We start from the raw sequence: 16,011 nt of genomic DNA, 5'->3' as shown, positions 1-16,011 counted from the left end.
AGGGTGGACGAATCTGCCATTCCCATTTAGCAGACGTGGAGACCCAGCCGTGGAATGGGTGGTTTTCGAGATCGCACAGCTACTAAATTGCACTCAGGATTCGAACCCAAATCTGCCAGGCTCTTCCCAACCTGCCACTCAGTACAGGCAGGCAGCTTCTCCCAGGGAGGAGGGTTGAAGACCAGACTGAGGTTACACATGGAGGACGGAGGGCTGGGAGAGAGGCCCTGGACCAGGGAGTGGACCAGCTTGGCTTCCAGGGCCTTCGCTTTTGAGGCAGTGGGAGCAAACCAGTGGCCTGGCCCACACGGGAGCCTTCCTGAAAGACGGAAATGGGTCCTGTCTGGGTTATCTCTGCCTTCTGTGTGAGCTATTTTACAGAAAACTGACAATTATGCAAGTGATTTCTGTCCATAGAAATCAAGTTTATTTTGTCTGGCTGAATGTAATTGCTGACAGCCCTGTGGGTGGACCTGCTTTGCATCATTTGTGAATTCCCTCAGTATTCCTTATTTCCCATAAATGTGGTGTTTTGAATTCTCCTGAGAGCTGGTTCTAACATGTTACTGCTTTCCTCATTAATTAATGAGCTGAATAAAATCTTTGATGCATTTTTACATTTGTATGATAGTCATGATTTCACCATTTAAAAATGATCCTTTGAGGGGCTTCCCTGGTGGCGCAGTGGTTGAGAGTCCGCCTGCCGATGCAGGGGATGCGGGTTCATGCCCCGGTCTGGGAAGATCCCACATGCCGCGGAGCGGCTGGGCCCATGAGCTATGGCCGCTGAGCCTGCGTGCCCGGAGCCTGTGCTCCGCAACGGGAGAGGCCACAACAGTGAGAGGCCCGCGTACCGCAAAACAAAAAACAAAAAACAAAAAACCAGAGGACACTAAAAGTGTGCCCCTGACCAGGATCTGGGGGCACACCCCCAAACAGCCCCACCCATTTTCAAAATTTCTCCAACATTCCTGTTTTGTAAAATAGGATTTCATGGAAATGCTGCATTCTATTCCAGAGGGCATCTGTGTTTGTTTTAGTACAAAAAACTAGGGGGACAGGTTAGAGTCAGTCTGATTTCCAAACTCCATGGCTCCCTCAAAGGGGCACCTGGGTACCACCTTCCAAGGTCTCCCTCAAGGCAGCAGTGCAGGGGTCCCTCCTCGCATCGGCTAAGAGCCCTGGCCTGAGGTCTGAGCAAGACCCCTCCCCAGACAGGATGGGAGGAACTGGGCCTCAAGTTCACTCAGAGACCCTGAAAAGGTATTTGGGGACAGCTGGGAGCAGGGAGACAGGAGGGCAAACAGGAGCTGGACACCTGGATCTGAATCTGTGCCTGCTTCTCAGGGTCGGTCTCCTGTGCATCTCATGGGCAGCTGTCCTATAGGACCCCCATCAGATCACAGTGAGGGGGGCTGGGAGGGACGGGGAGGAGCTTGGCTCAGGGGGAGAGCCCACGTGCGCCTGGATCACAGCCCACCCTCCCCTCGGTTTCTCTGCTTGTGCCCCAGGTGTCCCAGTGAGACGTTTCTCTAAGTGTTGGTGTAAACGGGGTCTTCTCCATAAAGATGTCAGGAGAACAGGAGTGTCAGGTGCTTAGAGAGGCCTGGCCGTTGATAAGCTCGCTTGACTGGTAGAGCCCACCTGCCCCCACCCTGCCTCCCGCACCTGCCTCCCGCATCATCCACCGCACCAATTTCTTTTCAGGAGGTGGTCCTGGAAGACCGTGGACCCCAAACCTGGGCACCTTTCAGCGGGGCCTGGGCCACGGGGCGAGGCTTGGATCTGGGGAGGGCGGGGCCCAGATCGCTACCCTCCCACCCAACACCCTCACCCCAGGCTGCCGCCTCTGTGGACCGGCCCATCCCTGGCTCTCTGCTGCCACCTGGTGGCCAGGCGCGGGCGTGCACCCTCTGGGCCTCGCCTGTGAGAGATGCGGATGCCGAGCTTTCAGGCACCCTGAGGCCGATTCGCAGGATCGCAGGTGGGGAGAGGGTGGGGGTGAAGCGGAAGCTGCCCGCTCCACAAAGGCCAGCCTGGCTCAGCTTTCGTGCCCGGAGGGGTCCTTGCCAAGGGCATCGCTACCTGCGGTGTGGAGCCACCTGCGCTGCACCTGGAGAGCTGAGGAGGGCTGTGCACCACCACCCGCTCCCCTCGTTTTACAGCTGGGGAAACGAGCTCGGGAGGCCACCGTAGCGCCTCCCACGGGCTGCTGCTACGGGCCCGTAGCCGTCCTGGCGTCTGGGGACAGCCACGGGGGAAGGGCTGGTCTGTGGGCGGAGCCTGTATTCTAGTGGGGGATACGGGTGAACGCCAAAATATGTTAATATAGTGAATACAACACAACATCATAAAGCATGCTGGGAGTGCCGTTAAAAACCAAGCGAAGGGAGAAGACAGCGCTGCGTGGTTGCTGGCTTGGTCGCGGGCAGGAAGGCCACTGGACTGGCCGCGGCACTGAGTGGAGACTGAGTGAGGACGAGGACTGGGGATCATTCCAGGCCTGGGGACAGCTCTCCAAGGGCGCCGCGTGGCTGGAGCCCAGTGGGCGAGGCAGGGGCGGGGGATGAGCGGAGCGGCCCTTGCCTGGTGGGGGTGAGGGCTGGAGCCGAGCTTTGCTCTGGGGGCAAGAGAGCCTGGCTGGGGCAAGGGGGGCGGCAGGGAAAGGGGTGGGCCTGGCGTGTTTGCAGCGGGCCCACTCTGGCGGCAGGTTGGAGGATGGCTGGAGGGGGCCGACAGCAGGTAGGACACTTGCTGCCTCAAGTAAGCGAGGTGGGGCGAGGTGAGGGGCGTGGGGAGAAGGCTGTACAGAGGAGCCGCGTTCTGCTCAAAGGCTGAAGGTGCTGCTGTGGGCGGAGGCGGGTAGGGTCAAGGCCACCTCCCAGGTGTCAGGCTCGATCACCCACAGGTGTGATGGGCACAGGGCCAGGTGACGTACTGTGCATGGCCCCAGTTTGTGAGCCTCGTGTCACATCTCGTGCATTATCTCATCCAGTTGGTGCAATAACCAGGCGTTCTGTGCCTTATCGCTCTTGGTTGGCACGACAACCCTGTGAGTCAGGACTATGGCCCCAATCTTGGCACAAGGAAACTAATGCTCAGACAGCAACACACGTGCAGTTTCTGTGACCAGAGGTGCTGAGCAGGGCTCTCACCCATCTTAGGTTGTGTGTGTGCAATTCTAAAATTAAGATATAATCCACATTACACAAAATTCACTGGTTTTTTTTTTTTCTGTACTCAGGCCTCTCACTGTTGTGGCTGTTCCACGGCATGTGGGATCCTCCCGGACTGGGACACGAACCCACATCCCCTGCATCGGCAGGTGGACTCTCAACCACTGTGCCACCAGAGAAGCCCCAAAATTCACTGTTTTAAAGTGTACAGTTCAGTGGTTTTTAGCACATTCACAATGTTGGACAACCATCACCACTATCTAATTCCAGAACATCTTCATCACCTCGAAAAGAAACGCCGCATCCCCAGCCATGGCCCCAACATCCCCCCTCCCTCCTTCCATGGCAACCACCGATTCACTCTCTGCGTCCATGGACCTGCCTGTTCTGGAATCACACAACACACAGCCTGTTGTGATGGCTTCTTTAACTTGGCGTGTGTTCCAGGCTCACTCATGTTGTAGCATCACTTTTCATGGCTGAATAATATTCCATTGTATGGATAGAGCACATTTTGTTCATCCAGTTCATCCACTGGTGGACATGTGGGTGATTTCCACTTTTGGGCTCGTGTGAGTCAAGCTGCCATGAACTTTTGTGTACAGGTATCTGTTTGAGTCCCTGTTTTCCATACTTTGGGTGTATTCCTAGGAGCTGAGCATCTTTTCATGAGCTTCTTGGCCATTTGTACATCTTCTTGGGAGAAATATCTGTCCAGATCCTTGGCCTGTTTTTGAATTGAATTATTTGTCTTTTTATCGTTGAATCCTACATCAGGTTTTAAATCCCACTGCCTCTACGTCCTGGTTGAAATTAGCTGGGCTTGCATAAAATTACAGGTTGCTCGGCACACGGTGGTCTCCAGCAGAGTGGAGTGGTCTGGGCTGCAGTGTGGCAGCTGGTGGCACCTCAGGGCCAGGTGAGGGGGACAAGGGGGAGCCAGTGGCTGACAGCCCCCACTCCTTCCCTTTTGACTCCTGCACCCTTAGCACGGGCCCTGGCCCCCAGTCCTGCCCCACCATCGTCCCCTCCCCCAGGACCTGTGACGTGAACTGCTGGCTGGGTTCCCCCGACCTTTGTAACTGGGGCCTCTGAGGCCTTGGCCTTCTCCCCGCAGAGCTTCCCTGCTCACAGCTACTCCTCTCCCTCCTCAGATGTCCTGGAATCAAGGAGGGTGTCAGCCCCCTGGCACGTGACACGCACGGGAGAGGCAGGGGACAAGGGCCCTGCAGCTGCACAGCCTCTCACCCGCCCCATGACCTTGAGCCCTCACCTGGGGCAGGGAGCAGGGGGCTGACGCCCAGGCTGGCATGAGGCGCCCCTGAGATCAGGCAAGTGACAGGACTGGGACACAGTGAGAACTCAGTATGGATGGTCCTGCCATCACGAAGTTCTCAAGTCCTCTTTGGAGGACGCCAGGCCACACAAACAAACAGGCGAACGCGAGGTCTAAGGCTGTGTGTCTGACCCTGCCACGATCTCGCGGAGCCCGGCCGATACTGCCGATGGCTCCCTGGGGTGCACAGAGCAGGACCCGACTTGTGCAGCAGACGTGGGGTACAATTATAGGTCTGTGTCTGCAGAGAAAGCAGCGTGTGGCGCGGCACATGAAGTGTTCAGGGCGGCTGCCTCTGGGGTTTGGGATTGTGGCCAAGTGTGTGAGGTGGATAAATTATCCAGAGACACCCACCCCCTTCTTCCGTGGGAGGGGTCCTTCCTGGCCCTGGACTTGGGATCTGGCCACGTGACTTGCTTTGGACACAGGATGTCTGCGGACCTGGTGCCTGCAGAGGACTTGCAGCTGGGCTGCCCTCTCGTACCTCTGCTGCCATCACATCACGGAACGAGCTTCCTCCAGGTGGTCTGAACCCCAGAAAAAATGCAGATGGCAGCCTGAGCCCAGCCTGCCCGGGGGTGGGGCGACACGAGCGCAGTTCAGCTGTGGAGCGTAGCCGCTGGCACGTCCAGCTCCGCTCCGCACTGACTGCTCCGCTACTGAGTGTCGGCGTGGCTCTCTCAGCTTTATTAGGGCAGGAGCTGATGGATACAAGGGGAGAGTAAGCAGGGGGCTCCCTTTTTACTTTACATCAAAGTAGTTTAAGCAAATATGTTATAGTTTACAATGAAAAGAGGAGTCATATAGAGACGCCCAGGGTGGTGGGGCGTGGGGTTACACCCAGCAGGCCCCCATGCCCCTAGCTCACTAGTCTGTGAGCTGCTCAGGGCACCTCCCGTCCTTCCTGGCAGCAGCCCCAGCTGAGCCTGGCCACCGCGGCTTGGTCACTGGGTAGGACGCCTGAGGCGCTGCTTTAGAAGTGATGGGTCTGGACGGGGGGTTCAGGGTTTTCCCAACTGGTGGATCTGTTTTGGCAAATAGTCCTTGGCTTTAATTAGTTATATGTGGGAAGTTACTGGGGTTCCTCTGGGTTTCTCCTCGATGCTGAGAGAAGGATGCGCCTCCAGGTGAGAAGTCACACCTGGAGTCCAAGGTCGGCTGGGAACGTTGGTGCTTCTCTGCTACCTCTAAGTAGACTGACCAGGAAAAAAGGAACAATGTCAGGAATGAGAGGCGACCTCCTTGCAGAGTCTATGATTACTAAGAGGATACAAAAAGGAATATTGGGAACCATTTTTATAAATTAGACAACATATATGAAGTGGACAAATCCCTTAAAAATCGGAAACCGCCACAGCTCATCAAAGAATAGATAATCTGAATAGCCCTACATCTGTTAAATAAATCAAGTTAGTAGTTAAAACCCTTCCCTCACAGAAAACTCATGTGGCTTCACTGGTGAATTCTACTAAAGTTTAGATTCTACACCGATTCTCCATGAAATTGAGGAGGTGGGAATATTTTCAAACTCATCCTACAAGATCAGATCAGCATTACCTTGAAACCAAAGCCAGACCATGTCCTTAGAGGAAAAGTGCAGCCCAATTTCTCTTATGAACATAGAGATTAAAAGTCTAAACAAAAAAATCAAATTGAATCCAATACATATAAAAAGAAAAATATATAATGACCAGTGGAGTTCATCCCAGGAATGCAGGGAAGATTTAACATTTGCAGTCAATGCAATCAACCATATTAACAACATAAATTTGACGAAATCCAGTATCCATTCCCAGCAAGACCTTTCAGCAAACTAGGAAAAAAAAGGAACTTCCTCACCTGATAAACAACATCTATTTACAAAATAAATGTAAATAAATTTACAGCTGGGCTCACACATCACAGTGGAAGGTGGAATTCTTTCCCCTCAAGGGTACCCACTCGTGCCACTTCCATTCAACGTTGCACTGGAGGTTCTACCCAGTGCAAAAGGGCAAGGAAATAAGGCGCATCCAGACTGGAAGCCACGAGACAAAACTCATAATTTATTCACCGAAGACATGGCCATCCCTGCGGAAAATCTCACGGAAACTACAAAAAGCTAGTAAGTGGGTTTAGCAAGGTTTTGGAATTCAAGGTCAATATACAAGAATTAATTGTATTTCCGTAGACTACCGACAAGCAATCAGACCTTTAAAATTTAAAAATACAATTCATAGTAGTATCAAAAATATGAACTACTTAAGATGTCGATTTTCCCGCAATTGATCTATGGCTTCAACACTATACTAATCCCTCCCAGCAGGTTTCTCGTAGCAATTCACAAACTGATTCTAAAATTTATTTGGCATTTCAAAGGCTCTAGAATAGCCCAACCAACTTTGAAAGAGAAAAGCAAAGTTGTGCGACTAACACTCCACACCTTCCATATGTATTTTAAAGCTATAGCCATAGATACAGTGTGGTATTTGTGCTGAATAGACGAGCAGATCAATGGAACAGAACGAGAGTTTAGAAATAGACCATCCCACCATGGCTCAGGCCCTGCGCTCGATCCTGCCTGTCAGAGGCTGCCTGGAGGCCCTGGGGAGGGTCTTGGCCCCATTTGGAGTGTCCTGCGTGAGGCTGGCAGCCACAGGCAGACAGAAGGCACTGGGGCCTCGACTGAGCGGGGCAGGAAACAGGCTGCGTGGGGAGCTCTTGGGGAGGAAGGCCTCTGCTGAGCTTTCTGTCGGGCTCCTCAGGGACGATCCCAGGATGCACGTGCTCTCGGGCCATTTGGAAAGTTCTCGTGGCCGGACCCCGTGTTTGTGACGCGTCCTGAATGTCCTCAGCACCAGCAGACCCGCGCCTGAGCGCTGGGCCCGCGCTCCCACCTGGGAGGCAGCAGAGACTTGCGTCTGGAGCGAGGGGCCATCAGTCTGGGGATGTTACGGACGTGATTCTTCTGGGGTTCCGTGAGCAAGTGCCCAGCGCTTGGTCCTGCTCCAGGTTACGCCTCCATCAGTGTTAGAAGGCATTTGGCGTTTCCTTTTGATTTATGCACTAACCTTTACAACCATCAGCTCTGATCATGTTCATCAGCTGTGGCTGCCCCTCTCTGAGAGCACGTCTCACCTCGTCCTGCTGAGCGGCCCCAGCAAACGGGGCTCACCACGGAGACCCCAGTGGGACCCCCACCAGCCACCCCACAGAGGAGCTGGTCCTGCAAGACCTGGGGAGCTCCCAGGCACCTTTGCTTTGCATACACGTTTCTGGGCACAAAAAGGACCGGAAAAGATGTTGATGTGACACACACTCACGAGTGTACACTGGTATGTGCACACACTCTTGTGTGCACACCCATCTGAGCACACTCGCAGGTGTATGCTCTGCTCAACCATGTGCACACACAATGTACACTCATTCACACCCACACGTGCACACTCACCAGGGCTCACAGAAGCACAGCTGGGAAACACACACACACGGCCCGTGCACGCCCAGCGTTCAGACACACACAGAGCACCCCAGGTGGGGAGCCCTCTCTGCTCCCAGTGGCCAGGGCCCAGGGCAGACAGGACTTCCCATCACACCTGGTGGACGCAGCGATCCCACTGACGGTGCCCTTGGCCTGGACCAGTATCTGAGGGAGGCGACGAGCTGAGCCCCTGACCTGCCCCCGCAAATTGCACCAGGCCTTCCTCCCGTGTCCCTCCTCTGGCTGAAACGCCAGGCTCCCTGCGTGTGGATGGAGTCCAGGCTCCAGTGCCCCAGAACCAGTGGCGTGGCCTCCTCAGGCTTCTCGCGGGGAGCAGGCCGTCCTGTCCCCGTCACCTGAGTGAGGCTCTGTAATCCAGGATGCCCGTAAGTGGGTGGGGCGGGGGCAGGCGGTGTCACCCTCAGGAGCCTGGCCTCTCGCGCCTCGGGCTTTGCTGTGCCCGCCACGTCTCCCACACCGAGAGGCCCCGGGACTTGCGGTCTGTGGCTCCCCATCTACATTTGAAGGGATGGAGACGGGTATGAAGCAATTAATGGCAGGAGTGGTTACGGATCCCCTCACCCTCTGGAGCCCAGTGCTTTTCGTGGGCGTCTGAAGAGACAGCTGGTCTGAACTCTCTCTTCTTGCCCCCAGTTCAGGGACAAACAGTGTGGTCTCTTGGATCGTGGGGCCCTGGGCTTGGCAGGGCGGGGGGCACACATCGGCTGCCCCAGTGGACGGCGGGCTCCTGGGTGAGAAGTGTGGACGGAAAACCACCACCTGATGGGCAACAGGGTGAGGGCCGGGCAGGAGCCCGGGAAGGGAGCGCCCGTCCTCCCACCTCCCCACCCGCATCCCACACAGAGCCAAGCAAAGTCGGACGGGGAGCTCCAAAGTTCCCACCCCATTTCCGCTTTTTGAAAACGGCACAGCCATGCAACCTCTCTCAGTTTATTATAAATCTAATACTGTGAGTTTCAGCTGAGTGAACTCACGTCTTGTTTGGACTCTGGGCCTGAAGTCACCTAAAGCTGGGGAAACGTAATTGCACAGCCGCACGTGAGGACAGTTAATTTGTCCTCAGCGGCAGCCTGACGAGCTGTGTCTTCGGTTCTGGGGAACCGGCTTCTCCAGAAAGGCAAGGCCCATTTACATAAGATGCGCTTGGTATTTTTAATGGGGTGGAAACAGCAGTTTTGCAAATGTTTATGGACTGTTCATTTGTCCTTCCTGGGTTCCTCCTGAAGCCACGCCTGGGGGCCTCACTCCAGGCTGGCCCCGTGGCGCGGGGAGGGCAGTGCTGGCGCCCCCTGGCGGGGGCGGAAGGTTGGTCTGCTCGGGGCCGCGCCCTCGAAGTCCCAGATTCGGGTCCCTGGCACTTGCTCAGGGCTCGAACGCCAGTGGACGCGGTGAGTGGCTGGAGGGGCCCAGAGTGTGGTTACCGCTAACCTCCTGGCCAGAGGGCGTTGCCTCCCCCTCAGCCAGGCATCCTGGGCACTGGGAGTGGGGGGGGGCCCAGGACCTGCCCCCCTGAACCTCAGTTTCCCCATCTGTGAAATAGCGCTGTGTGTCTGCCTGTCCCTGCTCACAGGGCTGCTGGAGCTGGCAGGACAAGGCCACTCGTGTTTACATGTAGGCTTGGCAGTCGAGGGCCCTGGAGAGGGCAGCCACCCCTGTGGGGTGGCCCTGTGGGGATGAGGGGATGCCGCCAGAGGGGGCATCCACCCTCCCCTTGGTTGTCATTACCCTGTCCTCCCCTCACCCCTGCAGCACCCAGTTTGGGTGGAGGCCGCTCGCTCGGCCGGCTGCTCTGAACACGGACACCCCACGGTCCGTGGGCGGGAGGCCGCACAGCCCGGAAACCTGCTCTGCACAGTGGCAGTTCGCATGCGTCGCCCACACGCGGGCCCCCGACTTCGCTAATGGAAACCTGGTGATCCATGACGCGTGTGGCAGACATCTGCTTGGGGTAATGTGCTGGTGATGTACGTATCGGTGGTCAATCAGCGGATTTGCAAGAGAGGCATAAAGTGTTTAATTATAATTGCGTTGGGCAGGTGTGGCTGGTGGAGGCGACATTTGAATAGGTCAGGCCAGCCCTCGCCCCGCTGTGTTGTTGGGGATTAAATGCCATTCACTCTGAGGGCTGGGAGGCTTTCTGAAGTCGCAAGGTGTCACACGCTGGCAAATTGAAAATGTCCCTTTGCTTCTAAAAACGTGATTGATAGCCTTTGCAAAACAAATGCTACACCTCACAGTACACAGGTCTCGCGGCCCGGTGCCGCCCCGTGGCTGCGGCCGCCGTGGGCCTTTGCCCAGGAACGTGTGCAGGGAGGCCGACCAGAGGCCTCCTTCCTCTCCAAGGCTGGTGCGTCCTGCTCAGGGCAAAGGGTCTTTCCATCTCCGTGAGGCTTGATCACCGGAATGAAACTCAGGAAGAGAACTCGAAAGATAAAGTGAAACGTTATTTGCTCAGTTGGTAGCAGAAAAATATATCTTCAGATACTCTATATGCCGTATGCTTGTGTATAGAACCACCTGTATCCTGTCACCATCTGAATTACACCTGGTATAATTTAAAATGATGCTTTCGGCACAACTGACAAGGGGGTATAAGTAAGAGGAATGAGGCAGACATAACACATGCCCACGAGGCACATGCATGCACACATGCATGTGACCACGGCATGGAGGAAGCCGTATGTTAGCAGCCTGACCCCGGAGTCACACGCCTGCGTCCTGGACCTGGGCCTGCTGTGCCGCAGGTCCCCGACTTGTAAATGGGATGAGGGGAACAGGGCTGGGGTGCTGGCCAGTGGACAGTTGGCATTGGGGGCTCAGCACTGTGCCTGGCCAGCCCTGAGAGCCCACAGACACTGGCTGCTTCCCCAGCAAAGAGTTCTGGCCGTGGGTGTTTGCGAAGGCGCAGTGATCTCCACGTTACAGACCCTGATCCTCTCCCACTGACAGAGGCTGCCTTTGGCGGCCTGGCCAGGCCGAGAGGACGCTGGCGGAGCGAGGGAGCACATCACCGCCAGTGCCCATCTCTGGAGTCAGGGCTCGGCACCTCACACGAGTAACCCCCCTCTTCTCAAAACCACCCAGAAGGAACACGTGGGGTTTCTATTCACAGGGCCAGTGAAGGAAGGAATTCTGTGATTTAATGAAATGCCCAGCCTTCTCTGAATCAGGTGCGAAGCCGAGTGTAAGCGTGTATTTTGCGTGATTCGGCCTGTCTAGCTGTTGCCTACCTTCATCTACCCCCAGCCCCAGTTTCTCCGAGTCCAATAAAGCAAGACTATAGTTCCCAGTCGAGACAGCCGGCCTCCTTGGGTGTGTTTTTGCCGTTTACAAAATTAGCCAATCATTGTCACCTAGTGAATCAGATTAGGTGTAATCCATACTAATGTTCAAATTAAGTCATGGAAAGCAATTAACTCTGCAAAAAAGGACTGGTGAAAAATGATAAGGTTGGTCAAATAGTTTCACTGCGCAAAATTGTGCTTTTAAAATGCCCATCTCTACACGGTAATTAAATCATTTCCATTTCAGATGGGTGCACCCACCTCCATTGCTTGTAATTGTGCAGTCCCTAACCTCACAGTGTAGCAGGAATTTACCAGCCGCCTGCCTCGGAATGTCTGCTTTCTCGGGAAACCAGCTGGATGGAACATGCCAGGACAGGGCTTACTCCGTGCTCAGAAGAATCAAGAAGAGTGCGCTTTGCGCCCATGCTGCCCCAGATTTGGGCCTCCCTCCCTTCGCCCTCCCACCCTTCCTTCCTTCCTTCTTTCGTTTATAAAAAAAGTACACAGAAGTTTTAAAACAATCATCAAATATTCTGCCCACAACACGAGATGCATTTGTCGCTTCCAATCACATTACCCATAACAGGGACACAGTCAAAAACCTTGGGCAACATTCACGGGATTGATTAATAGCTGACTCGACCGTCTGCACTGTATTATTACTGCTTTCAGCTCTAAAGGAAGATGCCCCCAGCTTCACTGACTGGACACTTAGCTCATCGGCAGCTTCGTGCGCATCCGTCTATGAAGCAAACGCTCCAGCGTTACCTTGACTCTAAGTGAATGTGACCCTGAACCCACGTTCTTCGTCCTCAAGCAGGATCACCCGGTGAGTCTAGAGCAAACCCTTAAGTCGACAAATGGGAACCCGATGGGTTTCATCTGAAGGGATAAAGCCACAATATGGAAATGAGTGCCTTTCATCAGATCGCCTTCTTGCCCTCCAACCTAGGCTGGTTTCAGCGTTGAGCCTGAGTCTGTGGAAGTTTGTGGGATGTGGCAGAACCTCACTTCTCCACTTGAGGTGGGCCAAAACCACTCAGAAGACCCCAGACTGATTGGCTGCCAGCCCCGGAGGCGGAGCAGCCTCAGCCCCTCTCACATCGTCCAAAGGTGAAGGTTCATTTGCTGGGCCTCCAGCCGAGGGTATCTGCCCTCCTGCGCGTAGGGCGACCTGAGCCCGGGAAAGGGGTCGGGGGTGGAGAGGATGTAGTCGATGCTGAACTTGATGTCCCTGTGTGCCTCCCTCCCCAGGGCGGCGAGGCTGGCTGGGGTTGGGGCCTCGCGGCGGGGGACGGGGTTCCGCCTCGCAGTGGCCGGCTCAGGGGGACCCCGGGGCGCTTCCGCTTCTGCCGCGCGCGTCCCCCTCGCCTCCTCGAGTTTGGGGCCGCGCCGCCGCCGCCTCCGCCTGTAGTTGCCGTTCTCGAAAAGGTCCAGTAGCGACTCGCAGCCGCCGGCGAAGGTCCAGTAGTTGCCTTTGCCCTTCTCGTGGCCATGGGTCCGCGGCACCTGTGCGAGCGAGGGGCTCAGCGCCCGGCTGGCTCCCAGGTGCGACCCGCCCGCCGCGAGCGCTCACTTAGGGCCGCTTAGGGTGAGCCCTGGGCAGCCCTGGAACGACGCGCCCGGACCTGGGGCTTGGGGGTGTCGCCCGGTGAGCCGGTATACCCCCGCTCCCCCCGCCAATCAGGGATGACTTGGTCCAGGTGTCGCAAGACCTGGGACCCTCAGGGGCCGCTCGGGCGCGGGGGAGGGAAGGGGCTCACCTTGACGAAGCAGCTGTTGAGGGACAGGTTGTGGCGGATGGAGTTCTGCCAGGCGCGCTGGTTGGCGCGGTAATAGGGGAACTTGCGCATGATGAAGTCGTAGATGCCCGACAGGGTCACCTTGCCTGTCGGGCTCTGCTGAATGGCCATGGCGATCAGCGCGATGTAGCTGCAAACAGGGGCGCTCAGGCCAGGCGGGCGCCGGAGGCGGGACCCCGGAGCGAGTCTGGAGCCTCCCCCGCCTGCCCTTCCCGGCCGGACCCGCTCTGCTCTGCCTTCCCCCAGGGCGCTGAGAACTCCCAGCGCCGCTCTGCGCAGACCCCAGAAGCTCTGCCTCACACCTGGGGGTTCCCCGGGGAGGGTGGAGAACCTTCTCGGCTACCTCCAGACGTGCGGACGAGAAGAGACCCCTCCCTCATCCCAGGCGGGTCTTGGCCCCCTCGCGGAGGAAGGCCGATGTCCCCTGCGGCCCCGCCCCGGCTCCGCGGTCACCTGTACGCCGGCCTCGTGAGCCGCTTCTCCTCGTCCGAGCTGCCCGCGGGGTAGTCGTCGGCGTCGTAATTGAAGCAATTGTAGGGATACTGCGAGCTGTCAAACATCGTGGTGCGCCGGACGCCTGCGGGGCCGCCGCTGCTGCCGCCTCCTCCGCGCCGCGCTCCAGGTCTGCGCGGAGGTTCTCGCTGGCGCGGCGCAGCAGCGTCTGAACTGCCGGCTGCTCTCCTCCTGAGCTGGGAACCCGGGTTTCTGGGGTCCCCCCGCCCGCCCCCACCCCGTCCTCTCGCATCCAATCCCGGAGCGGGGGAGGCCCCAGTCACCGGTAGAGCGTCCGAGGGGAGCGGAGCGGGCTCGCGGTGGGCCTCTGACCGGCGGCAGGAGGAGGGAGCCGCGCGCTGGGTGGACCGACGGGCGGGGCGCCCACCGTCACCACTCTGGCCTGATGCACCTCGCGCTTCCCGCGCCGGCCCCAGACTTCAGGGCAGAGCTCGCTGGGTCCCCCAAGCCTGGGCGCACCCCGAGACATGTAGGTTCTTCCCTGGCTCCTGGATCCCCATAGTGGGCTCCTGCGCTGCCAGGAGCCAGGCCACAGAGAGGGCGGGGGCTATCGCCCCTCCCCACCAGGATCTGCACCTCCGGCCTGCAGCCCCAGAGCAGCAGTGGTCCAGGGTGTGTCCTGCCTGGACACTGGATCAGAGCCAGGCCAGAGACACAGGGTCCAACACATCCTCCAGCGCCCTGTGTCCCCGACGCACTGTCTCTCACTGTCCCCTCCTCCAGGGGCCCGGTGCGGGGCTCTGAGCCCAGTGACCACCTGCCCTGTACCCGGCACCTGCGGCCTGGGGTGAAGAGCTTGCTCTTCTCATCAGCCAAGCCGCTGCGTCACCGGCCCCTTCTGGGGAGAGTGGGCCGCTGGTGGGCGCACGTGGGAGAGAAGACGGGGAGGACGCTTTAGGAAGAAGTGAGGTGGGATCTTAAGGGGGCCCCTTTGTTTCAAGTTGGATGTCCACCCAAAGGCATTTCCGTGAATAATCTGCAAAATTCCGGCCATGAGCCCTGTCTGTGAGTCTGCCCAAGGCCAGGACACCTGGATCGTCTTCAAGAAGATTTCGCCTTCAAAGCTGCACCTGTAGCTCTGAAATGACCTGTGCTCAGTCCAGCCCATTGGCCCAGGAGGGCCTGCTGCTGCCCACCTTGCTGAAGAAGAGTGGTCGCCTGCTGGGGTGGGGCGTGTCCAGGACCTGGGGCCACCGGGGCAGCTACACCAGCGCCCTTCCTGCTCTGGCTCCTGTCCGGGTGGGATCTGAGGTGCACTCGGGCTCAGATGCATTCATTGGCTCCAGCTTCCTCTCTGCCAGGTGTCAAAATTTAAAATGCTGGAACGTGGGAACGTAAACCGGTACAGCCTTTGGGAAAACATTTTGGTTGTTTCTTTAAAAACTAAACTTGCAACTACCATGTGACCCAGCAGTTGCACTCTTGGGCGTTTATCCCAAGTGAAGACTCAACTTCACACAAGCACTTGTGACACGTGTTCATAGTGGCTTTATTCCTCTTTTCCCCAAACTGGAATCAGCCCAGATGTCCTTCAACAGGGAAGCATTGGACAAGCTGCGGTCCAGCCACATCACGGACACCACCAGCAGCACAGAGGGACCAGCGGCTGATATAGCTGAGACCTGGGTGAAGCTCTGACAGAGGCAGGTCTGCACAGTGAAAGTAGCAGGACTCCTACCCTCACAGCAGTAAAACCAGAGCTCTGCACAATCATGACTCTACTTGAATCTGTCAGAGAACTAAGGTTTCAGGGCAACCGGCTCAAGCCCAGGGGAACAGGCCCGGCAGAGGAGAGCGGGTCTGAACACCCACTTACCTGCAGCAGGTGGGGGGACAGGATGGTGAGTTGCTGAAGCCATGCGAGTGCTGGCGGGGGAGCCCAGAGCCCTGGACAGGACAGGTGGAAGCACGTTCTGCTCTCTCGTGGACCGGCTCTCTCGCGGACCTCACTGGATGCACGGGAGGAAGAGAGAGAGCAGGGGACCGTCTGGAAAGGTCTCCTGCGGGCCAGGCCTGGGGGTGTGGAATCGCACAGCTCCCTCCCGGAACAAAACAGAGTCTGCCCAGGGAAGGTGGCAGCCAGCTGTCGCCCTATCCCAGAGGTGCTGCAGGTCCTGAGACAGGGAGGGGCCTCTGAAGCACTGAAGAGCGGATGGTGGAGGAAACAGCTCCATTTGTTCACTGGTTTAATTGAATAGAAAATGAAGTCTGGTTGGTTAGAAAACCTTCCGAACATGTTTTGGTTTCTCAGGCTTCTGAAGCCTGCTTGACTTACTTCTGAAAATAACATTAATTTGGGGCCCGGCAGTGAGAAGGAAGGTTTCTCTGGTCTTTAAGCCAAAAATTCCCTCCCAATACCACTAACGCTGGCGGCGCCAGCTGCAGTCATAGGCCAGCAGTGTTCTAGGGTTCTTTT

The 16,011-nt window shown here is 56.9% G+C and overlaps 1 protein-coding gene across 1 annotated transcript; it reads right to left on the bottom strand.

Moving 5' to 3' along the window:
- Window positions 1-12,378: 12,378 nt before the first annotated feature.
- On the bottom strand, window positions 12,379-13,642 carry FOXL3 (forkhead box L3; the record flags this gene model as incomplete). The annotated part of the gene is made up of 3 exons (XM_082857045.1): window positions 12,379-12,789; window positions 13,044-13,212; window positions 13,536-13,642. The coding sequence occupies 3 exons, from the start codon at window positions 13,640-13,642 to the stop codon at window positions 12,379-12,381; spliced, it is 687 nt and encodes a 228-aa protein (XP_082713171.1).
- Window positions 13,643-16,011: the final 2,369 nt, after the last annotated feature.

The sequence above is a fragment of the Leucopleurus acutus genome (assembly GCF_964270905.1).
Source record: "Leucopleurus acutus genome assembly, chromosome: 16".
Lineage (NCBI taxonomy): Eukaryota > Metazoa > Chordata > Mammalia > Artiodactyla > Delphinidae > Leucopleurus > Leucopleurus acutus.
This window is presented reverse-complemented; position numbering and strand designations above follow the sequence as displayed.